We start from the raw sequence: 27107 nt of genomic DNA, 5'->3' as shown, positions 1-27107 counted from the left end.
ATTTGTACATTAATTCCACACTATCACTATTATTATTATTGTTATTATTATTATTACATTAATGCAAAATTTAATGTGATAAATTTCTAACTGACACTTAGAACATAAGTTTGCAACTCTGCCCTCTTTGGAATGAATGAGCTTGTAGTGCTTATTAAACGTTTCCTTTTGAAGAGTTCCTCTCAAACTCTTTGAGGCACTGATAGTGTGTGCTTGGCTGTGTGTGTTTGGGGGGACAGCATGGTGAAAAGCAAAGAGGGTGTGCTGTTTTATGCACATAAAAATGTAGACACAGATACTAGATACATATAAGCCCAAAGAATATGGGGGGGAAGTAACAAGAGCCAGACAAATGGAGGCCTTACAGTTGTAGTTGTTGAGCTAATATACACCCACTTATAGTCAAGAGTTACAGTAATCTAAATCGCTCATTTTATGTAAACACAGTATGTATATTATGGAGGGTGGTTATTGGTTATGAGCGATCTCATGAGGGTGGCGAGATACTTAGAAAATTGCCCAAGTCCAGAGGAAGTAAGGAAATTGCATTGTAAAAATAACAGTAAATCAAGGAATCATGAGATGCTATAACAACACTGTGTGATGCTCAAATGAATATCACATCAGCCATTAAGGTAGTATCCTATTATTTGGCTCCTTTAGTCTCTGGGGGGAATAATGAATTATCCTCTCTACTTATCCTCCTAATCTCCCACCACTTCTAACTATCTAACCAGAGATTCTCAGGGAGGAGGTGGATGGGAATACAGAGAAAATAAACAGCGCCTATATCACTTACTAAGTACAAATATAGAGGAGTAATGATAAAGTCGTTATCCCACAGAATAATAACAGGGGATGCGAGCTGCATTCCTTTCTTGAAGTAGCAGCAAGCTCTTCCACTGATGATGTTTACTCAAACAAGGCTGTTTTAAACAAACGGAAAGAGGCATAATAAACAGGCTCTGAAGGGCCTCCCTGCCTTACCAAGGGAACATCGGAAGCAGAAATTGGGAAAAGAAGAGGCCATTTTAATTTTTAGTAAACAAATGGGATAGTAGGATGAGATGTCACCTGCTGTAGGAGGCCAACAAGCTAAATATAAATGTGAATGGAAGTAGTGATAAGAGTCTGAGTTACACACTAAAACAAGAACAGATGTTTTACGACTAATAACAGTCATTAACATTACCACATATTATCATCATATATAAGCTTATAATTAGGCCTATAAACAGGTGTTTACACTCATTGTGGCATAATTAGACCTCAGCTGAAATCAAGCCAACAGGGAAAGTCAGAGGAGGCACAGTTGTACGAGTATACAGCACCTGTATGGCTTTATTTTAATTGTATTTTAATTGTTCTGCTTACATGGCAGTTTTGATTTATATACAGGGACAACAAAAATGCAGAGACGATGTAAATGTTTCAGTAGGAAAAGCTCAAGTATTAACTGTTAAACATCAGAGGTTCAATTCAATTTGGTTGGCTCAGTTTCAAAGTCCACTATAGCTTGGAGCTATTGTTTGTTGCAGTAAGACCTTTGCTTCTCCAGTTAAAAAAGGTCAAAATATGATGATAGATACACGTGTCTACTGTATAAACTGGCTGACCTACACAGCAGTTTAACCCAGAAATGATTTGCATTTAAAGGCAGGTTTTGCTTATCACATTTGGCAGTTAATCATTTCTAACTCGCTTTCTCAGGTTAAATTGCAGCTTCCCAAGCAGTTAGACATATTCCAACTTCAGAGAAAAAAGGGAATCAGATTCAGATCAATGAACAGAAAGACAAGGAAACTTTTTTTTTTTTTTTAAATGGCCACACCAAGCTGCCATCACCTGTATTACCGGACAGGGCACATGGTTGTTAGCAGCTTATGTGGAAATTTAAAAAAAAAAAAAAAAAACATGCACAGGCAACAACTTTTAGCAGCCAAATACACTGAGAAGAAAAATGTGGTTTCAAAACAAAAAATGAAACCGTAACATTTAGACTTTTCCTTAGCATTTGTATGTTTCTACCAGTCGATCAAGTTAGACTCTACACTCCTGTCTGTTTGGACTGTGCAGTTCTAATCAAATGAGCAAATCAGTTCAACACTTGGTTTTCTTATCTCAGTTTCTTTTTTTAAAAGGGGTGGGGCAGGGAATTTCTCAAATGCCTTTCTTACTCTGTTTCTGCACCAATACGCACCATGACATGAAACATACGACATGTTCGTGTCCCTCCAGCTGCTCGAGAGATACTGCAAAGTCCTTCTGGCTTGACAGTCATCTTGAAACCTCTGGCACTTACTTGCAGTTACTTTGAAGCATTTAACTCTGGAATGGCTATATTATAATGTCAATGTACACCCCCAAAAACCCCAACGAACAAAGGTTTTAATCACAAAGGAAGCTAAATCCTACATGTCACTGCTGACAATAACAAGCATACTACTTCTATTTTCACACTGAAGTTGAAAGTGACAATGGTAGCATGTTGTCTTGAGTCATTTCCTCAACAATAAAATGGCAGTTCAGCAAAAGAGCTTGTCAGAACATGAAGCCACGCCTCCTGCCTTCATTCCCTCTCTGAACTTCCACTCAAGCTCTCACAAACACACACAGAGGAGAAGAAAATCATTATAAGTAATGAGAGAGGGGAATTCCACAAATTCCTGATGAGCCTTTAGTGCTTAAGCGTGAGCAGACATGGTAGTTTTCAGTGTCCGCCTGTGTCACTGTAGAGGAACTTCAGGAATTTCCTTTGTTGATACCCCCCCCTTCCCTACCGAGGAGAAGGGAGGGAGGCACTTTCCCACACCACATCGAGGCGTTTTCTCTGAAGGGGGAGCTGGAATAGTTACAGATAACCGGCAAGGGAGGGAAAGAGGGGCCTTAGTTGGGTCGCAGCACACACACACACAAACAGAGTCCCATTTCAGGCTGTGGACAAATTAAACACTGCTGTCACTCTGTCTTAGGGATGCAAGCTGAATTGCTTGAGTGCAAAACATGAGACATGTTCACTGACACACACAAAGTGATTAACTTAGGGACAACTTACGCATTGCAGTATGGTCTCTTCTCGAAGCCTTTGTAATTCTTCATGTTTAGAGTCATTTTGCAGACCTCGCAGCTGAAGCATCCTTTATGCCAATACTGTCAAAACAGAGAGGACAATAAGTTAAGCAAGGAGAGTTCGATTTATTTTACTTGTATACAAAGAGACGCTGATACATCAGCAAACAGAGGGAAGTGAAATGACAGAGTTAGGACAACTGTTAGGTCTGCGTCAGCTGGCACTGAAGAGTCAGAAACAAAACAACTTCTCCTTTGCTACCAAACTGTATTTGCTATTTATAAGCAGGTCTCGATACTCTTGTGTGAGCGAAAAAAGGATAGCTGTACAGTTTATGTGTTTATTTTCTTGTGGTCACAAATTTTCCCACCTTTACCATAAGCTATGAGGTTAAGTGCAAAGAAAGCAGCGATATACTTGCTACAGAGACTCTGCTTGGTGTGCAGGCCACTCTTCGACTCCCCTACCATTGTCACAAGATGTTGTGCCTCCATCTCCCTAGCCACCCTTTCTCCCTTCCTACCACCCACTCGCCCTCATGCCTCCTCTTCTTCACTCTTCTGGCACTGGGCTGATTTGCAGCCTGAAGATTCAGAGAGAGGGACTGAAGATTGGAGAAAACCGAGAGGAGGGAGGAAACATCAGAATCAGAATGGGTTTATTGCCAGATGTTGAGGTTTACAACATTAGGAAATTGCTGTAAGGAGTAAGGAGTAAGGAGCTGGAGAAAGCAAGAGGAAGGGAGCATGTTTGGGAGGGGTGGGCAAGAGAAAGAAAACGCCAGACAGTGAAGCAATGATCTGGCTGTTCCTGCTATCATCAAGGGAATGAAGGGAGGAGTGCAGAGACATGAAGAGAGAGAGAGAGAGAAAGAGTGAGTCCTTATTAACATGGCCTTGAGGCGCTTTGCCCTCCCTCTCTTTCTTTCACCTACTCTTTATCACTTTCTACACCAACTGCCCATACACTAAACACTAGTCTTCCAAACAAACAACAAGGAAAAGATGATTCAAAGCAGAGGATAAAACCACAGAAGCATATGGAAATACAACATCAGGTTCTGTTGTGTGCAGTGCAATTTGATGTGTTACAGGGTGCTTGGAATAAATCACTATGATGTTGAGGGTTATTGCATATGTACGCTGTAGATCGACAATGCAATCCTGGCACTATTATGAGTGGAAACATGCAGCACAATGGAGGCTTCAGAAATTATCAAATCAAAAGATATGGCTTCAGGTTGATTTTGAGATCAACTTTTGTTCTGTCTGGATGTTAACAGCCCACCCAGAGAGGTGTGTACTGACAACAAGCAAGTGTATGAATGTGTTTGGCATGGGTGTTTGTAGCTGGGGGTAAGCAATACTGTACTGAGGCATACAAAAGAAGCAGCACACAGTGGAAATCAGGCCTCGGCTCTCCTCAGCGGAGCTGTGATCCACAGCCAAACACACTGTGCCAAGCCTTCGAATGCAAACTCTTTATCCCACTACAACCCAGCTGAAGCCTGGGGGAACTGCAGATGGACACATGTTACTTTTTCCTGCTCTTCCTTCTTCTGTCTAGAACTACAATGGCAAATCCCTTCACAAACAACAGCATACTGCAAGCAGATTCCATTTCCTATAGCTTCAGCTGATCTGCAGCTGTGCTGGCAGCCATCTTTGCAGGTTGATCTACTTCCAACGCAGCAGCCCAGTATCATAGTCACTATTAATTAGTTTCTATTATTATCCCTTCCAAAATCCCCCAATTCTTTAATAATAAACTAGTAATAAATTATCCATGTGGAGCCTAAATAGACAAGTGTAAATGAAAATTCTGTTGAGTCACACACGTGAGCGGAGCATGGACCTTGATACTCCCGTTGTTTCCTAGAATAAATATTGACCTTGAGAACAAGTTTGCTGAACTCATCTGTTTAGCAAACTATCCCTAAGTCTTGCCCAACCTGCTAACCCAGATTCCACCATGGCAACCCTCATCAAGCGAGACCTTTGCTTGGACAACATGACCCTCTCGGGTGGCAGACACCCTACTCAGGCAGTTCAAAGCAAACAGTCTCTTCAACTGATCTAATCACTTGCAGACGACTCTAAACAGGTGCCGAAATGCACCGAGGAAACAAAGCCTTTTGAAGAGGGGAAATTATACAGCTCCAGCAAGATCTAAATATTCAAATTTATAGCCTAAACATCATGGACAGAGTAAAGGACCACCAATGACACTTTAAGTGCTTAGTATGCATTTAGCCTACTGCCCACAGCAGACATATCTTTAGGCGTAGCAGTGGCCATAGATGACATCATTGTGGTCACTCAACACCAATATGTGATACAATGCAAATATCAGCCACTCATCTTAGTGTAATCTGAACATTCTGAGTAATGGTATGATATATGAACACACTCTTTATATATTGACTTTACTTGGGTAGTTCACCTAGTTACAATGACACTCCTCCAAGTGTGTTTGGTTATTTTTTTCCCCCATCTATCTGAGAGAACAGAGTGATTGATTTACTAGTGGAAAACCCCCTCTTTATTTGGAAATGTGTCACCTGCCAACTGTGGCTGGGCATTTTATGCATTAAAAAAAAAAAAAAAAATACTAGTTGATATTCTTCCACAACTATTTAACTTCGAAGTTCCCCAACTATCCCAAAGGCAGATTTGGAGCATGATAACGTTACCTGGTACATTTCATGCTGGATTAAGTTCTCTCTTACTGCTGAGTTTTTTTATTTCCTCTGAAGTCAAATGTCAGAATTGGAAGTGACATCATGCCTGAGCTGACTAAGTTTCAGTGGTATTGTTAGAAAAGCAAGGAAAACAGGATTTGTTTTGTTTCTAGAAATCTATCCCTGGCAATACAGTGCAACACTGTTTTTGTGGGATTAAAGACTACTGACATACATTCAAAGGTAGAGCCAGGTAGGTTCTCTGTGAATGGCGTATTTATCATGTCACAAAAACACTGCGTCTAAGTTTAATTCCTGTATTATTTTGGTAATGTGCATCCAACCAGACACTGGTTAAAAGAACATTTGTATTTTAGACAAAAAGTAGATAAATACTGAGGTGAAAATATTATAATGTTTTACAACTGAAATATCATGGTCATCCCTGGTCCTAACCAGCTAAACCAAGGCCTTCCCTATCTGCTGGGTGACCAGTGGCTCTCGACACTAGTACACCAACCTCCATCTCCACCATGCTGGACTGCAGCTTTTTACATGACCTGGAGAGCTACTCTAAACAAGAAACTGCAGCAGGTGCAAAACTGCTTCAGGTACTGCTATGTCACGCTTGCTGAACAAGGACTAGTGTTGGTAATGGTAGTGGCATTGAACAGCAGGATTAAAGACTCACTGGGAGGCAACTGATAAGATCCCTTTTGCAAAAACCCATACATGCACATAGCACCATGGGTGAACCCTCAACTCTACCCTGCCTTCTTTAACACCACCAACAAACTGCTATCACCTATCTATGAAAAGATGAGTAGGTAGCAGTCAGAAAGAAATGGACAAACAAAAATATGTGAATGAGAGAAACATTCCAGCCATGTGTTAGCGAGGTCATCCTGCAGTTAGCCCTGTCCAGCTCCAGGAAAACCTGGCTCTTGGGTGCCAAGACAGGATCTGGCAGTCAGCTGTAAAATGAGGACACTGCAGAACTAGAGCCCTAGAAATAAAACACCATTTTTAAAAAAAATGCTCCGTCTCCCTGCATCAGCACAGCTCAAGGGCAGTTGTGTATGTACGCCTGTGTCTGTGTGTGCGTGAGAATTAACCCTGTCGGTGGATGTGTGTATTACTGTATGTAGGTTATATGTGTTAATGCATGATGTATTTGTGTCAGTGTGGACCCAACGATCGAGCCAAGAGCCGAGACGTTCACTCAGCCTCACAGCATCCTCTCAGTAAGAGTCAAATACAAATGGACCAAGTAAAATCCCATGTAGATGTATGGAAGGTCAGTAACCCTTTAAACACACAGTCTATGCAGACAAATCAGGAGGAAACTTACTGAGAGTCTGACCAGATGCATATAATAACATACTAAAAATATTCTGATAGAAGTGCCCGGCTTAAAGCATTAAGCAACCCCAGGCCTGTTGTGCCAACCACTTCTGATTTCACATTTAGCACATAATTAGGGCAGATTACTCACTCACCATGGTCCAATAGTAAACCAAACAAAACCACATGACTGCTTTCAATAGATTTCAATAGAAATATTGGTTGGAAACACCATTTGGGCACCTCCTAAGTGACACTAAAGCAGACACATTTTCAAGGGCTTGGCTGGTGTTACTTTCCCCATTTGATTAATTGACAGTCTCATTATCACTTTAACACAAAAACAGTTTCATTACTATCTATGTTCCACATTAAGTGAATATGCATGTTTCCGTCCTCTGTTAATCACCATATTAGACATGAGAGGAATTTAGTGCACCCAAGGATGTCTCCTGGTACCATAATGAAATATTTCCCTACCTATGGCTAAATATCCAGAAATTAAACTTCAGTACAGACAATTTGGGAAGTGGTATAGTTTGAAACATGCTGTGAGGGCTGTTTGTCTCCAACAGTGGCCAAAACCAACACACCACACACCACAGTGCACAGCAGCTCTGCGAGTGTGAATGATTAGTCTTCCACAAGATAGCACATGCCTAAAGACAAAGTTCACACATCTGGCTGGTGCTATTATAGGAAACTAACGAATTAATGTAGGCAGGTTAATTATTAGCCCAAATGATACCATTAATTTTTACCCAGGCCCAGGGCATTGCTGCTGTCCAGCAGGCAGACTGTGATTTGACAGGCTATGCCCCAGTATGCTATTAACTTTTCAAACTACACCAGACTAATGTGTAACATACACATATTTCTGTGTGGGAAACAAAACTACAGAAAAGACAAGAGACAGAGTTGATAAGAAATGCCAAAACACTTCTGCTTAAGTGTAAATAATCTGCATATAAACTCTCTAATCATGTGAAATGTGCGAAATTTTGTGTGATTTGTTGAGGGTAAAAGGTTATTTACATTTATATTAGAAGAAAAAAGATGCTTTCATTAATAATAATTATATCCACTAGTTTTTAATTTCCTGCAGCAGACATTTGCATATCATTAACTTTCTCTAACCTAAGATTCTTAGATAGGTCATTTAGATTTTTGTAAAACACTTAGTGGCATCTATCTATTTGAATACATGCAGGAATTTATCAATGTTGTCCCTTGGTGCAGACAAAAATAAACAATATATGTTGGCTAATGTTCACAAGAAACTCAAAAATGCTGAAAATCACATGGCCAGGTATTCTTTTTGAATTTTGCTATGTACCATGAACAGATATTTCCATGTTTTTTTCAGGTTCAAGAAAATTCATGAACCTGAAGAACCCAGGTGAGCTGGTATGGAAAAAGCCAGAACATACTTCTTCGCATTCCTTTAAAATCATTTTGGTCAATAATTTGACCAAAAAGCAGCTGAAATCTTGTTTTTTTGTTCAGAATGCAATCATGATCAAGTCATCAGATGTACGGGAAAACTATTTTTCCCTCTTTTTTCCCCCAATCCCTTCTAAAGGAAAATCAAAAATATGAACAAAAATTGTGGCCCAAGAATCAAGATGTAAACCCCTATAGTCAAGAAATGTGTGCAGGTACAAATAAGCATGTAATAGTTTGGGGAAACAAACCCCACATGTGCACTGGCTTCTTCACACCAAGCAGAAGTACCTGGCCACTTGATGTCGAGTCAACACCTCAGGCGATTGTGAGTTTAATGCGTGTTTGTGACTCTGAGTCATCAAAGAGATGTGACTGGTGGCAGTGGCTGCACAGAGTCCTCAACTCTTGTGACATTTGGATAACATGAATCAGCTCTCAAAATAATCTGTCTAAATATAGGCAAAGGCAGCAGACAGGTTCCTCTGAAACTAAGGTAAGGAGCAAAAATTGGAGCAAGAATAACAGAGTGAAAATACAGACATTACTTTACCTTTAAGATTTTTTTTTTAAACCTACACAACATTGTGTAGCTTTTGCAGAATTACAAATTTGCATAAGACTAACCTACAAACAGTAAGGTGTTAAGTTAGAAGTAGGGAGACTATTCTGCAAGCCAGAAAATTGTTATTGTGATTTTTAATAGGAGCAATTTATAAATTATAAACCACATTTCGGTACATAAGAAGAGTTTATATCACGCTTAAGTATAAACTGTACAGAGCACCTCAATTTGAACAACATTACCATTAACCAGATTTCTAACAACTTCCAGGGATTGAAAGGGAGCAGTACAACTGAAGCTCCCATCTTAGACACTATTGTTCCACAGCAGAGGAATTACACACTAACCACATTGTTAACAATGACAGTAAAAAAAAATGGGACACAAGTTAGCCATAACTCTAAAAGATTGGTTAGAGAGCAACAAAACATGTCAGATGCGAAGTTATAAACCAGACATTAAGAAAGAAATTGCTCTTTTTTTTTGAAACGACCAGATTGTTGATGAAAACAGCAGTTCTTCCAAGCAGATAACAGGTGGTGTTGGTCTACTGCTGTAAATGTTTATGTTTAGCATATTAGTTTGGACCCAAGTTACCTTATTAAAAAACTAAAGTCACACTATAACATTAACTGAGCAGAGACTGTGGTAGATCTGTTTTTTCAATGGAGACTGGTTGCTTTTACAAGCACAGCGCCTTCAGTTCCTCGTTTGAAAGAGGTGTCTAATGGTGGATAAAGCAGTAAAAAACTTCTAAATATAGCATACATAAAAGCAGTATTGATTTTTCAGGAGGATAAATGCAATTTGGTGTGGACTCCATCCACAGCAGTATGTTGGTTAGCTTCTGAGCCGTTAACCATCATTGTAGGTAACACACAGACTGTGGATCAGGTCCTCAAACAGTCCCACTTCAAAGAAACCAAAACGTGTCATTGGGAAACTGCCTGCTTTTATGAACAAACTATGAAATGTTTATGAAATGTCAGTTTTAATTCGAGTGACTACAGTATTGCATGTCTATATTTACTTATATGAATAAAGAGATATCCATAGCATCATATATTGCCATGTACAAATATTAAGACATGATATTTGTTCAATTTTCCCCAGTTTGCGAGAACACTATTCTCACAGTTTAAATATGTGAAATCATTTAAACATAAAATAACAAATAAAAAGCACTTATAAAGCACATACAATGCTATTTCTTCTTTGTTTGCGCCATAAAAGTTTTCCATTTCATTTTCATATAAATAAAGTTCCCATCTGGCTTTGGCTAATCTGTATATCTTCTGGCTTTCTGTCAAAAGGTTGCTTGTTCAGAGTTAGGCTGAGACTTACCTACTAAACTTGATACAATGTGGGAGATAACTGGTTGCATAAAAGCTGTGTCTGACATGCTTCAACAAATAAATTCCAAAGAACAATCAAAATATGTTGACCCAACTAACAGGCTCACAAGCCAAACATGTCGAAGTAGTGCATGTTTTACATACTTAATAAAACACAAGCCGTCATAACGCACACTCTCACAATATTTACATACATTTGAAAAAGCTTTAAACTTCAGAACTAATTAACCAGTTCAGCTAGTTTGTGAACACAACCACACATACGTCACAGTTAATTATTAATGAACCCCCTTAAAGATGTTCAAGAACTTTCATTTCACCTGTGGGTGGGAATAGTTTGCATATTTCAGTCATACAAAACGCAGACAGCATGCGGCAATGATAAATTCACAGACACTCCTGCAAAGCTTGTTTGAGTGTTTCTGTGACTCTGCACAGATACTCAGTTTAACTTGAAAATCCACACTTCCCGCTAAAGTGTTGAATCTATCGCTTAATAAAACACACCAATAATTTTATTTATCCAAGAACTGCATATCAACTTAAAGTGAACCTAGTGTGATTTGCATATTAGCCTGTGCTTTTAAAAAAACACTTCCTTGTTAAAAGTTTCACTGGCTACAGTTCAAAAGCTGCCCTCAACTCAAGCGACAAAAAGCCACTCTGGTAGATATGAGTCGGACACTAGAGCCAAATATGCATCTCGTCTCATTACTACCAGCAAGCATTTTAGGTAGTCAAAGGAAGCCAAATGACAAGGCAAAACCGTTACCAACAACAGCTTGAACTAAAATTCACTTCCTGTCTTTACGTGTGTTCGGCTGCCCGCGGGGCCCTACCCCGCTATACAGGAATGCAGCTGTCAGACAAAAAAGCCTATGTGGTTTAGCCTCTCAAAAGAGGGATATTAAAAGAAGAAGCTTGTCAGGTTAAGATACTTGGTTTAGATTAAAAACACAGACGTGTCAGAGCCCTTAGGCCCCTGAGCATTCACCTGAGCTAGCCTGGTACATGAAAAAAAATCGTCAACTCTGCTGCTTAAAACAAAAATAGAATGGCAATGTGTGTGTGTCCCATGGAGAAGGGGAAAGGGAGGTTGTTTTGGCATGTCTAAAAGGGGGTGTGCGCTGATGTGGAATGGCAGCTAAGACAGACGGCGGGCTACACTTCTGTGCTCAGTTCAGAGAAGGGAGATAGCACAGCAGGCCACTGACAGAGCACGTTTTACGGGAGTGTCTGTCTGCTGGAATGCACGCTCCTTCAGGCTGAATTACAGCCTGCATTCAAGCTGTAGTTCAGGCAATTTGACTCACATTTACACTAACTTTCTAGCATGCTAAAATGACTTGTACTACGGTGCTTATGCAGGAAAACCTAAATGTATTTGAATACAGGGCACTTGGGGAAGACAACCGTGAAGCAGAGCAGTAACGTATCCAGTCAGAGCTGATGTTCCTTTAGATAAACTGCTTTGTGAATGTGTCTTTCTACACCTTTTCCATCTGTTAAGCCCAACAGATAAGACAACTCAACAGGCATTGATTTTCATTGACCATTCAGACTTCCATTAGACAAATTAGGTACTTGCCCCAGGTCCTTCTTTGGTCAGATATAACCTATGGATCATATATCAAGCAACCAGACCCCACCCTGATCAACACAGCGAGTGCAATCTCTCTTTACAGATTTACATTAGAAGTGATTGCTGCAATATTCAACACATTCTGGACACCTTTGCCTCATCAAAGCTGAAAGGGAAAGAGGAAGACGACGTGCAGCACCATGTTAACACCAGTTGTTGCTCCCGTGTAAATTGGTAGCTTCGACAGATCCACTGTGGCTACAATTGATTAGATTATACGTCTACTTTGCCTAAAAACTAACTAGGCGGCTCGACTAATCATCCCTGACCTGGATTAGCCAGTGAATTAGACACAGACACGTCCACATCAGTCCACGTTGTCTTCAACAACAGTGGACACGAAAAATATGACAACGGGACTATACCGTTCTCTTTATATATCGTGCGTTAATAGATAATTTTTAAATACACACAATGAATCTGCCATCGAGGCTAAAAACGTTGATTGTCAGGTTTCGTCAAAGCAGCGGTTGGAGCCAGGCCTAGACTAGACATGGCTCTCCGGAAGCACTGTGAAGTGCTGGTTGGGGTAAATCCGTACCACAGCTTGAGGCTATCATCTTTGGGACAAAAATACAAATTCCGGTCCCTTAAGATAACCCACCAATACCACAATGCGGTTTAATTTGATTTTAGTGTACGCACTGTTGTGCCGTCGCCTTCCAGACGTGAGTTAGCCGTTAGCCTGCAAGGCTAGCGAAATACCTGTCCAGCTGGGGTGTTCGATTCATTCACAAAAATATGTGAAATTTGTAGTTTTTGGGGTGCTGAAATAAGTTGAGTCACTGCACCACTCCACGGCAGTGTATCAGCATTAATTTAAGAAAGAAAGATACGAAAACGAGAAGGTTTCGGTTCTTACCTTGTCCAGACAATTCACTTTTTCCGTGGGGTAAACGACTAGATTACATCTGCTACACAACGGATTCATGTTGGAGGAATGCTCTTCTAGCTAGTTAGCACAGAAAACGCCGATGATACTGGTCGTAGCTGTGTGCCGTCGAGTGTTTGCTCCGAAAAACAGCTATAATGTATGATTAGAAGCAGTAGCAGACCAACTCTAATCTAGTTGTATGTAGGAAATCCAGGAGGTTGTTGTCGTTGTAGCTGCACAGCTGGCTGTCAGTCCACTAACCAGAGACGGAAAGCGCGCTCCCGCCGCCCCCCTCTCTTCCTCCCTCGACTGCGCGTGTCCGAGCAGAAAGGGAAGAGGTTGTGTAGGAGGATCCGTTTTTTTGTTTTTTTTATGTTTGTTTTTATTTCTGAAAAAGAAAAAATATTACTACAAAATAAGGAACGAGAACATTCGTACATTTATATATTTAACTGGGACTATAGCACTGTTTTACTTGGAAATGAAGCAACATTATTTCAGTTTTCTGTAACAGTATGAAGGTCCAATCGCCGCCTGTGCATTTGCATATCAAACTTAACCATCTGTGCTCGCATAGAAAACTTGTGTGATCATCTTTATAGGGTTTTTTCCCCTTTTCTTTTTTTGTGCTTCACCAGTCCAGTTTTCTCACATCAAATTTTACACATCTGCCACGTTCACTGCACTACATACCCTACTTCACTGCTCATGTGATCCTTTTGTTTAGAGTGACATCTGCTGACAAAAGAGTTGCACTGTATCTGCGTATCGGCCTACATTATTTAATGTGTGTAGCCAGCTGCAACATTAGACTATTTGTTTACACTTATTTTATGTACAGCATAGAAGAAAAATGCAGAATCTTTAGTTACACCCCCCCCCCCAACAAAGCATGCATTTCAAGCGGGAGTACTGTTCAGGAAATGATAGGGTTACATTTGAGCAAGACAAAAAAGTGGAACTCAAAAGCATCACAATCGCAATCAAGAGCAGCAGGAACTGAAAGTGAAGCTCACTTTCTCATATCTTTGCTTATCTGATGAAAAAACTGCAAAGTTTATGTATGTCAGCTTAATGGCATGCATTTTACAGTGTAATGCAGTGGAGGGACTATGAAAACCTTGCATTTCTAAATAATGTTCAACAACAGCACCATCCCTTTAAGGTATGTTTTTAAAAAAGACTTTTAATCCTTTATTTGGAACTCAATTTCCAATGTAGTTATTTGCACAACATGCATGATCCATAATTCCCTTCACATGGATTTAACATGGCCCGGCTTCAACAATGCTGTCTTTTTCATGACCACCTCCTTCCACTTCCGTGTAACCAGACTCTTGCTTTTGAAACTTCAAGGAGGGCCAGTAGCTCTTGCGTCGCTGAAATGCATCAAGTAATAATAATACTCATATTATTATCATTGTTTAGAATATGAACATCAGCTTGACTCAGACTGAACATGTATAGGATATGTTTTGAACTCACCTGAATGAGGTAAAGTGGTGATACAGCAGAAGGATGGTAGCTGATGTAAAGAGATACCAGTATCAGGGCCAAGAGCAGCACCAGGGCAGATGCTAAGCCAGCGATCAAGCCAGTGTTAGCAAACCCAACGCTCTTGGTTGAAGAATCAGTTTTTACATCTGGAACTAAGACAAATTCTTAAGAATTCATTCCCAAACCTAATCTTACCAGTTTCTACAAGTGGTACTCACCACTACCAGTCTTGAAAACTTGATGTTTAGATTCATCTGAAAGTAAAAGTTTAAATACTTATTCCATTGTAGATTCTGTTTGTTGTTTTTACTGAGCAAACACACAGAGTTTAGTTCCATATTCTCACCGTCACTGTCACAGCCCTTTTGTCGTGGAGTCAGAAAGGTAATGTCCTCGATCTCTGGCGTGATGGAGGCCCCAGTGGAGTTGTCATTCCTGGAGTAATCCTCACATGTTGCGCCTTGGCTCTGCCAATACAGTTGACAGTGCAATTAATGATAAACACATGTTGAAACGTGGACAATACAATACAATAAACTGATATTTAGTCCAACTATACCTCTTCTGCACAAGCATAATCCAGCCATTCTTGTCTGTGTCTGTCCATGCCGTCTGAGCATCTAAAACAGGAGACATTAAAATGATTGTTTTTCTAACACTGTCGGTTTGCAGAATTCCCCACTCACCTCTGCAGTACGTGACACCAACTACAACCAGAGGTTTGGCTGGCTGAGAGGCAGAGCTCACAGCTGTCATGCAGAAGGCAGGCTGCACAGGGAAAGAAAAGGAAAACACTGCTGATTTTTAAATCTTTGACTGTGGAAAGAAATCTCTGGAGATTTAGATATTCACTTACTAGGCAAAGGAGTGAACTCAACAGCAGAGTAGTTGGTAATCTTTGTAACGTCTATCTCAACTCGATGGTACTCATAGATCATTTGCCGTGGGAGATCTGAAATGGAAATATTATGATTTATATGTGTTTTTTTATGGTAGCACTTTATTGTAGTGCACAATTATTGCTGACCTGCTGACTGAGAAGACGGCGACATGACCATGAAGGCATCAGATAACCCAGCCTTCACTGGGTGCTCAGCTGAACTGATCACGTCTACCGACAGAGGTATCTGGTAAACACAAAGAAGTTTCACTTAATACTTGCAAAAATAAGATCAAGTGACCTGATCTGAGAATGCCAGTAAGAGCAAAGAGCAGAAATGTTCCTCACGTCTCTGTAGCTGAAAGTGATGGTTCCTGTTTTGTAAAGAGCAACTTGAAAGGTAAAACCTCCTACTGACTCTTTGCCGGGGATTCTGACATGCTCCCACTGGACCACAAAGACCTCACCTGAAGATAATGAAAGCCAAATAGAAATCAAACAGAAAGATCAGACAATCTCATACTCAAGGACATGTTCAAATGTCAGATGGTATTATACCATTATCAAGGTATTGCACAGTGGATTCTTTGGAGTAGCTGGGGTCGAAATTAGCCATTAAAGGGGCGATGTACTGTGTTGCAGTCAGCATACGGTGAGTAATGTCCCCTGTGAAGATAAACCCTGGAAAAAGGCCAGAAGGAAAAATATGTAAGACTTGTGTACAACTTACTGCACTGCAGAAGGTCACTTGAACATCTGTTAGAAAATCAAAACGTACCTCCGGTTGCTATGGTAATCTGCCTCAGGTAATGTCCATAAAAAGGAAAGTCAAAGGACAGGGCTACTCGCTGCAAAAAGAGAAGATTCAAACAGACACAGACAAAAGAAGAGATTAAAAAAAATGATTTATCTGTCATCAAAAAAAAAACAGATTGAAGAAATTTCTTTGTTGTCATGTTTTGATTTGTTATTCTGCAGTTAAAAGCACCCCAGCTGCTCCTTATATGGTACAAAGAAGCTTCAAAATCTCTGGGAAAACCTTTGTTTTGGACAAATCTCTCAGTAAAAAGATTTGTTCTACTTTGTTTTTTAAAAAGACTTTCAGACTGCTCTGTTTCACACAGTCTTTTCTACTTTTCTTCCTCTGAATGAGAAAGAACAAAGGAATATATTTAATATGGTCATCTCAGGCACACAGCTCTAGCTATGAGCACAGAAGCAACACCCACTTGCTGTACGTGAGGGGCCGCTAATCAGAAGAAATGATGGCCTAAAAGGAGAGTGGCTTTATGGGAAAGGAGCTGCACGGCTACATGAAAGATCATATAAGATAAATATGCAGCATTCTGAACTGGGCAACATGCTGAGCTTCTCTGATAGAGTACAATAATAAAAACATGTAACTGTAAATGAGCACAATACTCAATTTTACAACCAGCTGTATTTCTAATGTGACGAAAATCCTGTATGTTATCTTACAAGAACTACATCAGTTTGTCATGACCAAAATCTAAATAAGGGGGCACCCGGATTTGAACCAGGGACCTCTCGATCTGCAGTCAAATGCTCTACCACTGAGCTATACCCCCTACATGTGAGTTTAGCAACTGGTCTTATCACGACACATTGGGTGTACAGGATCTGGACATGTGACTGGAAGCAGCCTGTCTGTGATTAACATTTTCCCAGCATGCTGTCTGATGTAATTGTTTTTCAGTGTACTAACTGAATTATAGCAACAACTTGGCTTTGTAAGTACAGACAGTTGAACTGGCTGGGTGTTAACTTTCCAAAGCAGATATTCTTCTAAATAACTAACATCCAAAACACTATAATTCATGCCTAAAACTCACATTATTATTATTATTATTATTATTAGGATCAAGAGCGGGAACATGCTCCTGCTGTAACCAAGTATAAAAATTTTCCATCAGTCCACCAGTGTGTGAATGTGTGTGTGAATGGGTGGATGACTGAATGTGTAAAGCGCTTTGGGGTCCTTAGGGACTAGTAAAGCGCTATACAAATACAGACCATTTACCATTTACCATCAGTCTTCACTCTTTGTAGTTTTCACCTTTCTATATTTAAAGTGTATTAATATATCTCAGTTTTGCAGCTCCTCACATTTACCAATATGTTAATGTGCCTCAGCTTCCATGCAACCACATATTTACAAGGGAACTTCATCTTGGCTTGGTCTCATATCAAATGTTAAAGGAAATTTTCAGGTATTTCTAATTAATGTAGAATTATTAAGTATTTGCCAGGTTGCAGGAACATATTCTTTTTATACTTCAGCTGGATGATGAACCAAAACTGTCAGTTTTAAAAGAAATATGGTGAAAAAATACAGTAAAAATGTGGAGCAAGCGACACTTGCTGGCCAATTTGTTAGGTACAGCTTGCTAGTGCTGTGATGAATGCTTTGCCTGGATTCAGCACTTTGCCTGCTTTAATTCTTTGTGGCACAATTTCAACAAGATGCTGGAAACAGTCCTCATAGATTAAGGACCATATTGTCATTAAAGGACACAGTTGCTGCAAATTTATTGGATCTCAAAGGTATTCTATTGGATTTAAATCTGTTGATTGCAGAGGTACTCGCTGTTGTGTTCAAGAAACAGGGTTGAGGTGATCTGAGCTATGTTGTGGCATGTTATCCTGCTGGAAGCAGCCATTTGAAAAGGGTGCACTGCGATCAAAAAGAGATAGACATGGTCAGCAACAATATGCAAGGTGACTCATGTAAATAATGCTCAGTTGGGGTTGGTAGTAAGGGGCCCAAGGTGTGCCAAGAAAATTTCGCCCACACCATTACACCACCACCAGCCTGAATATTGGCAGTGGTGAGGCAGAAAGGATTCATGCCTTGATGTTGTTAATGCCAAATCCTGATCATACCATTCAAATGTTGGAGTACAAAAAGGCAATTTTTTTCAAATGTTCTATTGCCCAATTTTGGAGAGCTCCCATGAATTGTATTGTTTCTGTCACCCATTTGCTTCCAGCAGGTTGTCTTGAACATGGAAGTAAAGAAGCAGTTCAGCTTAACAAAGTAAGCAGTGCATATATATGTAGGGGGCACCCAGATTTGAACTGGGGACCTCTTGATCTGCAGTCAAATGCTCTACCACTGAGCTATACCCCCATGCACAAATACCAACTTTGTAGACCAGGTGTAAAGAAATGTTGTAGTGAGCCACTTAGTCTACAAACCAGGAGAAATTCTATTCAAGGGTTCAAATCATTTTAATTTTTAACTCTGTAAAATTTTACTTCATTAATATGGTTTTTATGGGTTAAGAAAGAAACCGAAAGTAAGACGGTTCACTTATGTCTGTGTGTGAGACTCACCACAGCCTGTTTGTATGAATTTGACAGAATGCCATGGACTCTGACTTGACCATGCCGGACATCATTCATGTCTATCCACAGGTTCTCAGTACGTTGGTCCTCTGGACCAAAGATGCGCCATGTGTAATATTTGCCAGAATCCTCCTTCCATGCAGAAAACAGAAGAGATTAGAGCTTTAAAAGCATGATGTGTGTTGACAGAGTATGTTGCAAAAGGATTAAAAGTTCCCAGAGAACACGGTTAAATAATAAATTTCAGGTGTTGGGCACAGCTTCTCCGCGTAAGCAGAGAAGAGTAAATGCTTCTTTCCAAAAGAGGGCAGTGTTTAACTCCAAGTAAAACAAATACAACCAGGTAAGAGCCAAGAACATATTAAACGCCACAAACCATTACAGTAATAAGGAACACTGTGGTGTATAACTTACCACTACACGTGTCATATTGTCTGGGAGGGTAGTGATGCTTAGTCCTCCACCCAGAACTGCCCTGCTTACTCTAGTGTGGCCCGAAGATGACCTCAGTGTTCTATAAGCATTGCTGTCACCTCCATTAGACTCTTCGTGGTGCTGTGGGACCACACTGTACCAATCATCTGTCCAAAATAATGCATATGATTTTACAGTGCTGCCCTAGTCAGGATGCATTTCAGATTATAAACCTGCTGGTTTCATTTCACTGCCTTCAAAAATAAAATGCACATGAAACACTTCATTTTTATTCAGACTGAAGGTCTAAGGTCATGCTTAGTGCTCAGTCAGTCAGCCAAGCCGGTATCAGCTGTAGCCTTGTCAGTTAAATGCCCTTGTTGAATGAAAATAAATAGGATACAAATAATATTTACTGACGCTCGGAAAGAACTGTCAGACCCTATAAACAAAGAAAACCATACTGTAGTAAGCAAACTGGGGTAGGTAGGACTTGTTTTAAAATTCTGGGTGTTTTAATTGACAACTTGTCTTTCTTTCAAGCCACAAATTCCTGGTTAATTTTAGGTGTTTATTTTAACACCATCCTGTAATTTCTTATGGAGTGTGGAAAATGCATGTCTGCTGGTATGTTTATACTGAGAGTTGGATGTAAACCTGTGGACATCTTTGTCCTTGCACAACGTCTGGAACCAGTGCAGGTCTACACATGAAGCAACACAATGAACAATGTCTCCTCTCAGCTCTAAAGAATCAGTTCAAAGATAATGGCAAAAATAAATAAATACAATTAAATTTAAAAATGTCTCTAAATAGTCCTTGCATAGTTTGCAGCTGCCATTGACCTGTTGTAGGAGGAAACTGGCTTCATTATGCAGTTCAGATAGTTCACTTTGCTACCAAAGGACCCCCAATCAATCATGTGTTTCTATCATGCTTAACAGATGTTACTAAGTTCTCAAAATTATTTCTAGGCCTATATTTAAGTTCCTCTGTCTTAATATTTTCCTTTTATGGCCTAGTCAAAATACACTGCTACGTTTTCAGCATCCTAGAGTGGTCTCCTAACTGTTAACCTTGCCTTTGGTGTTTTGTAGGTGCCATCTAATGAATTTCAGTTGTGGACTAGCAAGTTTCTCAAAATAAAGTGATTTAAATGTTTTCCTGCTGGCATTTGTCAATCAATTCTGGTTTGAATCAGCTTGCATTGTTTAGTTAGGGGATAACATCAAGGGCAAACCCTTTCGTGCAATATGTTTTTTTTTTTGCCAGTTTTCCTGCCTTGAAAAATTAAACCTGGTAAGATACATTCATCTGTCTACAGTCATTGCTCTATTTACGACAGTTGATTGCGGGATTTTTACCTAGATTACGGGACACGACGATGACGTCACGCAGCAGCCTATATAAACCCCCGGCAGTGCCACTTCTTTACGGGGTGTCTCATCTAACCCTAAATGAGGGTCGTCGCCTGTACGTAACGTTTGCTGTTTTGGGCTTTCAGCAAACTACAGGGGATTTTTTTCAAGTAGCGTTGGAAAGGTCTCGGATTATATATATAAAAAAAAGCCAACTTAATCACCCCGTCAAGCTCAGTTTCCTTTCAGAATCACCGTTAATGTATTGCCGTGGTCAGCCCGGCTGCCGCGAAGAGTTCGTCTCTGTTGCTCCGGTGACTTCTTGCAGGGAGTCTTCGCAATTGAGCAGATTAAAAATGAGCAAGGTAACTTGCCGGACCTGCAGTGGTCCGGCTGGGAAACCTGCGCTCAAACACTCCGTAAACTAACATTCAAACGCCATAATTTAGGTTGTTACTTAGGTAATATGGACCTGCTTGCTCTCCAGGTCACGCTAATCCTAGCAAGTACTGCTAACTCATCCATGAGCTAACGCGACAGAGAAGATCTTAAACGTTAACACTGCTGAAATGTTGCAGCTTCATCGTTAATTGAATTGAAGCTGGGACAATACTATGCATTTATTTCTTTGCAGCAGTAGAAACTAGTTTCAGCTTAAGTCAGGCTAGCCACCTGCAGCCTACACTCTTTTGTATTAGTTATCAAAATAGAAACTGCTAGTTCGTTGGTATGGAAAAGAATGATAGTCATGTTTTAAAAGCAAGCTAAAGCCACCTGTTGCAGTGACTCAGTCTTGCACACCTGAGTTGAATATAGCGTAATGCAGCCTAACATCACAGCTGTGTGTTGTAATTTACCTGGAAATTTTAGTACCGATTTTACTGTTTTCAAAAGCTCAGAAAGGGTGTATGTAGCTGAAGAGTGAACTCAATCTGTTCAGTGTAAAACACCGTGTGTGTTGTTTAACTCTTGTTGTGCTCATGTTGTCAAGTCTAATTGAGGACAATGGGAGGGCTCCTTTGCATGCAGACACCTCCCACCCCAGCTTGTGTTAATGAGAAAATTAACAGAGTAGATCTGAATCCTTTCTTGCTGTAGTTTTCCATAAAGAAGCCTCAGCAAAGAAAAGTCAGACAATAATCAGGAAAGCAACATTTATATATTGACTCAGACATTTTCAATTTGGCCATAATTCCGTAACCGAGTTTCAATGGGTGCCAGTACCCAGTGGAGCTCCTCTCTTGCCAGCGAAATGTCAGTTGATGTTGGTTTGATGCCTGCGTTTCTGTCTTGAGTGTGGGAGGAGAGCTCAGGCCTGCTGGTCCCTCAGCTTTGTCTTGTGCCAAACCCCCAGAGTTCAGACTGTGTGGGACATTGGCGAGGCCTGCTTTAAACATCGCTCTGCATTCACAGTTATAATGCTGATGTCTTCCACAGTCACCAAAGCTACACTGTGTCATTTAACAAGTTTCTAAAGTGGCAGCTCAAATGTTTTGACCTCATAGGGAACTCATTGTATTTATGCTACTCTCCACCCTTTCAATCAATTAAGTGCTGCGTCAATGTGTTCGTGGCAGCTTGTATATTACGCCTAGACGTGTGATCGCTGAGCACCAGATCCACCCTGTAGTGGCATCTATGAGGTAAGAGCACAAAGGATGTCTGCAGTGCAGCAGATGGACATATTCTAGTATAACAAAAGCTGGGAGGAGTGCATGTACTGAATATGAAGCTATGATATCTACTTGGGTCATCATGACCCCCACTAGGCATTTTATTGAATTTACTGGCAGACAAAGCAGTGAGATTTGAGTCAGACTCTGCAAGTGAGCTGAAACTGCATAATGCAGTCCAGTCTGCTTGGTGTCTAACAACATTTCTTGGAATAGAAGATTGTGCAGTGGAAGAAAATAGAAACCCCCCTTTTCAGTCATGCTTTGAGATTTAATTTCAAGATTCACTTGAACTAATTCATAACACTGGAATTGTCTTTGGAATTGCAAGATATAGCTATAAAAACTGTTTAGACTAAGGTTAGGCTGATTCTAAAAATTTTGAGCCTTTCATTAAAATGTTTAAACATATGGCCAAACATTTTAGAAAATGAATGGAAACCTAGCATATAAATGTTATTACTTCACAAAAAGACCCACACAAGAAAGGAGGTGCAACAGAGAGAGGATTGAGTAGTGACTGTGCATCGAGATTTGTTTAGTGCGTCTTTCTGGCTTTGTGCAGTTTCGGGTGATTCCCTGGTTAGAAGGTAATACCTGAGAAAATTAACATTTGCACAGAGTTTGGATAAAGAGATAATAAAGAAGAAAGCCACAACGGGTCACGTATATAGATGGAGTTTGGTCTAACTTGATTATTTTAAAAAAGGTTTGTTTGCTGGGTTAAAGTTTAAAAGAATAAGATAAAGGATAACCAAATAAAAGCCTCATGAGGTAAAAGAGAAACCTTTCCCCCCCTGCACTAAATAGGCAGATGTTTTGGAATGAAAACTGATCTCTGCCCACTCTTTTAGGAGCTACCAAACCACAACATTTAGCTGCCTTTTTCTGCAAGTGGTCAGCTCAGAGTGGTCTGAGAGGACACACCCTTCCTGTGCAGAGGCTGAAGGATTTGGCATGAAGCACCAAACGTCCCCTGGTTCATTTCAAAGAGCGTGTCTGAATTGTAGAAGTGCAGTTTCAATAGAAAGCACACATTAAACTTGAAGTCTCCCAGTTCTAATGAGATAGCTGATAAGTGGACTCGCTCTCATGTGCTGGCATGCTGTTGCAATAGTTTAATGATTTTAGAGGAACATCCTTTAAAAATAACACCCAGAATATAAAACATGTCAAACGATAACCCCAAGAGGGTGCAACAAATTTCATGTTGAGCCTTTAAAGACAAGAGACAAGTCTTTGTTAAGAAAACAAATGTACTGATTACCTCACTTTTCTTCTGCTATGGAGAAACAAAATCTCTGCGTTCAAGACACGAAAACATTTCTGCTTTTCATTTTCAGATAAGAGAAATGAATTAAGGAGACAAAGCTCAGACCGCAGCTATTTCATATACAAAGCCTTCTCCAAATAACTACATAATTCAAAGTTGCTCAGCTGTTGGCAGATGGCTGTTTTTGTTCCTGCCACTTTCCTAAAACACATCCGTGTTTTGCTATCGCCAGTGACATTACACATGACTTTTATAAAATAAGGGCCCGCAGACAATAACATCCTATCTGTGGCTCAGTCTTAGAAAACAATCTGTCACTTTGTTTCTCTTTCTTGTAATATTTTTTTTATACTTTGCTCCAAAATGCCTGGATTAACTTCAGGCTATTTGTTAAGCAAACTTCTCAGCAGGACAAATGATGAGAGGCCAAACACTGAGGTCATTTCTGGGTGCACGATTCATTTCACCTCAGGGCTCTGTGTTTTTACAGTCTGGTTCAGATGATGTTGATGGCTTTCGGGCCAGAGTGATTTTTTTAAAAAGGTTGAACTGTATATAATGTTGAGTGGCAGTGCAGATAAGAACTATTAAGAAAAGGAAAGGAGGATTATGCTAGATCAACAGAGACAGTTGACCCCTAATGTTGCAAGAACACGGAGTCCCTCCTTCGCAACACTATGATGCAGAAGAACTCTCAAACTTTCCGCTGTTTTAATGAAATAAGCTTTCTGATGAGCTCTATCCCGAGGAAGAAAAAGTATGACCAATTTTCAGTTTATATCATATCTCTTTCTCAGACAGCTGTTTTAGCTCAGGAATCGCTGAAAGGATGAGCTGGGATGCAAGAAGGGAGTTTCCAGAGATTCAGACTCCCAAATCAGCTAACATGTTTCCCAACCACTACTCGACATATTTGTATATCTCGCGATGGAAATGCAAGCGATAGACTCACGTCGTCCATGCAGCAGGCTCGTAAAAAGTTGTGCCAAACTTGCAGGGATGCAAGAAGAAAAACAAGTCTAAATCTAATTTTAACCTGAGACGGGCTGTTTGTGGGTTGCTGTTTAGACTCTGTCGCATGCTTGTGGAAGAGGGTATTTTTATTGTGCCCTTTATTGTAAACTAGTTCATTCACTTGTTGTGTGTAAAATGAAAAGGGCATGGTATACCCATTTGCTGCTCCATAAAGATTCCTACTGATGTTCTGTGGCTTAGAGCAAATTAAATTAACACGCAGAGTCGCATGTGCAACATCAGGATGAAAATGTTAAAAACACACATTCTGTAAATAAAAATTGCAAATGTTTGCTTAGCTTTTGAGTAAATGAGAAAACAACTGTTATTGCTAATCATAAATACCAGTGCACTGGCTTCAAAGCATACAGCAAATGATTAAAAACATATATATGGAGAAGCTGCCAGAGAAAAATCACCTGCAGGCTTAAGCATCTTTGCGACAAAATCAGGCAAAATAAACAAAAGCATTAATGATGATGCATGAAAAAGACACCGAGCTCACCTGTCTGCTGCTGAACCCAAACTTCAGCAAGCTGTGTTTGGGAGAGACAGAGAAATAGCATCACCAACCTCAGACACATGTTTGACCTGAAAAAGACAAAAGCAAAAATGACAGCCTCGTCTCTGCTCCTCTTTTCTCCTCTTTCTCCACTCTCGATCTCACTGCCGGCGCACACCACCCTGTTTGTAACTACACCCCTTCTCTCCTCCTCAACGTTGTTCCCCTGCTGCCATGGTGATTGCAAAGACACAGAGATCAGCTCGCTGGGGTCCACAAAAGGTCTGGACCTTGAGTTTGCCTCCTTTCTGTTTATATTAACCACACAGCAACTCTGCTCATTCGTCAGTGAAGTTCTCTGGAATCACAGCATCATTCAGAGAAATAATAAAAGTAAGACCAACAATGGCAGCAGCAGAATGGCGCCTCCCTCTGTCCAAACGGGCTGTGAGGACGGTCAGAAATCTGACATCTTAGATTAGACGTGGCGATCATGATGCTAACAAGGCCAGACCTAAAACCTAAACATTGTCATTAACCTTTCGTAGCCTACATGGCACACAAAACTTTCTTTGTAGGAATTTAATTTCCAGCGGTTTTGTAAAAGGCCTGCTTTAGATGACATGCAAACTGGCAAAAAGCAAAGTTTGCAAGTAATGCGGTTCACTCCACCACCTCTCTATTTAATTATCTCTATCTGCTATGCGAGCAAACATGGGATCTTTGGCAGGGAAAATGACAGCTGAGAGTTTATTAGATTCACAGCTGGAGAGATAATCAGTACCATGTCTCATAATCCCGATTGTAAACACAGTATACAGCATGACAGCAGCAGGTGGCAGTTTTCACACAGTGACAATGTGAGGACAGTAAATAAACGGATAATATGCATCTTCCAAATTTTCCTCTATTAAAATGTTGGTGTCCATAATATTCACAATGGTTAAAAACCTACTGCATTCACAAGGGGTATCCTGTTATTTGAAACTTACTGCAATTACGTGCAAAGAGGAACTGCTGCCTGCTAAACATCCCTTAGGATCATTTGGGTTCATAGGCTCTCTTTAAACAATGCTGACATACCCATATGCATTTTAAAAATATTGCTATTGTTTTTATTTTCTGACTTTTAGTTAAAGCTAAAGTGAAGCCTCAGACAGGAACCTTCCAAGCTCAATGGGTATGTTTCATAAAAGACATTTTGACATATCACCTTGGAAAAAAGAAAATAAGTGTGCAAGATTCAATTCAATTTCATTTGTGTAGTGCCAAATCACAGCAACGGTTTCATTAATAATAATACTAAAAATAGCATTATTATTAATAATAATAGAGGGAAAATCTTAACAATTACAGAATTTCCTATGAGCAAGCACTTGGCAACAATGAGAAGGAAGAACTCCCTTTTAACAGGAAGAAATCTCTGGCAGAACCAGGCACGGGTTAGGGGTGAATTGACAGAGACGAGAGAAACGAAGAGCAGAGAGAAACCAGGAATAACAAACAGGACAACTACAAAAGTTGATGACTGCAGCAGTGCAAAATAAAAGTATTGGGAGTGAAAAGGTATGTGCATCACGGAGAGTCTCACAGCAGCCTGAGGATAAAGATGCATGACTGGATAGCTCAGGGTCACCTGATCCAGCCTAGGCTATAACGTTCATCAAAGGGTTTATTTATGTGCTGTAATTCAAGTAGCTGTAGCAAAATGCTTCAGTTAAATTTGCTTGTGTCACTTGCGTGTGGATTTTTGTTCTGGTCACTTACAGCTTTCTTTGTCAGTTCTCCTTGCTTTGCATTTGCTTTCATTAGTATCACCTGTGTTGAATTATTAGTATAGTTTTTGGTATATATACTGTATGCACTGTTCCAAAACATAAAAGAACATTTAAATCACACATTGTTTCTTGATAAATAAAATATTCTACTTTTATTAACATGGACTGGGAAAGTTCACGAAGGCATAATGGTATTTTGCTGTCGTCAGTTATTGGAAACCCTCTGATTGCTGCCTTTGTCTGCGCTCCCATTTCCTCTTTTCAGTTGCCTATCTATTTCAGTTCCTGTTCTCGAGTCCTTGTTTTCTGTCCTGATGGTACTTTTCATGTTTCTAGGTATTTCCTGTGACCTTTTGGAATTTTTAGTTTGGCCTGA

At 40.1% G+C, this 27107-nt stretch overlaps 2 protein-coding genes and 2 non-coding genes across 6 annotated transcripts in view; all 4 read right to left on the bottom strand.

The window, feature by feature from the left end:
* Positions 1 to 13289, bottom strand: part of lasp1 (LIM and SH3 protein 1) — a 30925-nt gene extending 17636 nt beyond the window's left edge. For both annotated transcript variants that reach the window (XM_085454804.1, XM_085454806.1), the window contains exons 1-2: positions 12962 to 13289; positions 3056 to 3150 (exon numbers count right to left, since the gene is read on the bottom strand). In XM_085454804.1, the coding sequence (XP_085310930.1) occupies positions 3056 to 3150; positions 12962 to 13030 (164 nt within the window). In that variant the 5' untranslated portion in view covers positions 13031 to 13289. The remainder of the gene's footprint in view (positions 1 to 3055; positions 3151 to 12961) is intronic.
* Positions 13290 to 14141: 852 nt separating this feature from the next.
* On the bottom strand, positions 14142 to 25290 carry LOC146711799 (plexin domain-containing protein 1-like). 2 transcript variants are annotated; one of them, XM_085454802.1, is made up of 14 exons: positions 24957 to 25290; positions 19134 to 19300; positions 18708 to 18851; positions 16129 to 16198; positions 15909 to 16031; positions 15699 to 15817; positions 15498 to 15597; positions 15327 to 15422; positions 15157 to 15238; positions 15030 to 15090; positions 14817 to 14937; positions 14689 to 14724; positions 14459 to 14622; positions 14142 to 14352 (listed from the first exon to the last, which is right to left on the bottom strand). In XM_085454802.1, the coding sequence occupies exons 1-14, from the start codon at positions 25033 to 25035 to the stop codon at positions 14239 to 14241; spliced, it is 1476 nt and encodes a 491-aa protein (XP_085310928.1). In that variant the 5' UTR covers positions 25036 to 25290; the 3' UTR covers positions 14142 to 14238. The 2 variants fall into 2 exon arrangements, with proteins under 2 accessions (XP_085310928.1, XP_085310929.1); XM_085454803.1 differs by lacking the exon at positions 24957 to 25290 and adding an exon at positions 20498 to 20554.
* On the bottom strand, positions 16868 to 16939 carry trnac-gca (transfer RNA cysteine (anticodon GCA)). Its single transcript has one exon. It is a non-coding gene; the product is annotated as a tRNA-Cys (tRNA).
* Positions 18430 to 18501, bottom strand: trnac-gca (transfer RNA cysteine (anticodon GCA)). Its single transcript has one exon. It is a non-coding gene; the product is annotated as a tRNA-Cys (tRNA).
* Positions 25291 to 27107: the final 1817 nt, after the last annotated feature.

This window comes from Copadichromis virginalis, linkage group LG4, assembly GCF_057382275.1.
Source record: "Copadichromis virginalis isolate Kocher_CV1m ecotype Utaka linkage group LG4, C_Virginalis_male_GT1.1, whole genome shotgun sequence".
NCBI lineage: Eukaryota > Metazoa > Chordata > Actinopteri > Cichliformes > Cichlidae > Copadichromis > Copadichromis virginalis.
The sequence above is the reverse complement of the archived record's forward strand: the minus strand, read 5'-3'. Positions and strand labels throughout refer to the sequence as shown.

What these genes read in the sequence shown, in the direction of transcription:
- LOC146711799 (XM_085454802.1), bottom strand. Translation starts at nt 25,035, where the DNA reads ATGTGTCTGAGGTTGGTGATGCTATTTCTCTGTCTCTCCCAAACACAG. An exon ending in GCCGTCTTCTCAGTCAGCAG is followed by an intron (nt 15,423 to 15,497) that starts GTCAGCAATAAT and finishes TTTCCATTTCAG; the next exon opens with ATCTCCCACGGCAAATGATC. An exon ending in TGAGTTCACTCCTTTGCCTA is followed by an intron (nt 15,239 to 15,326) that starts GTAAGTGAATAT and finishes TTCCCTGTGCAG; the next exon opens with CCTGCCTTCTGCATGACAGC.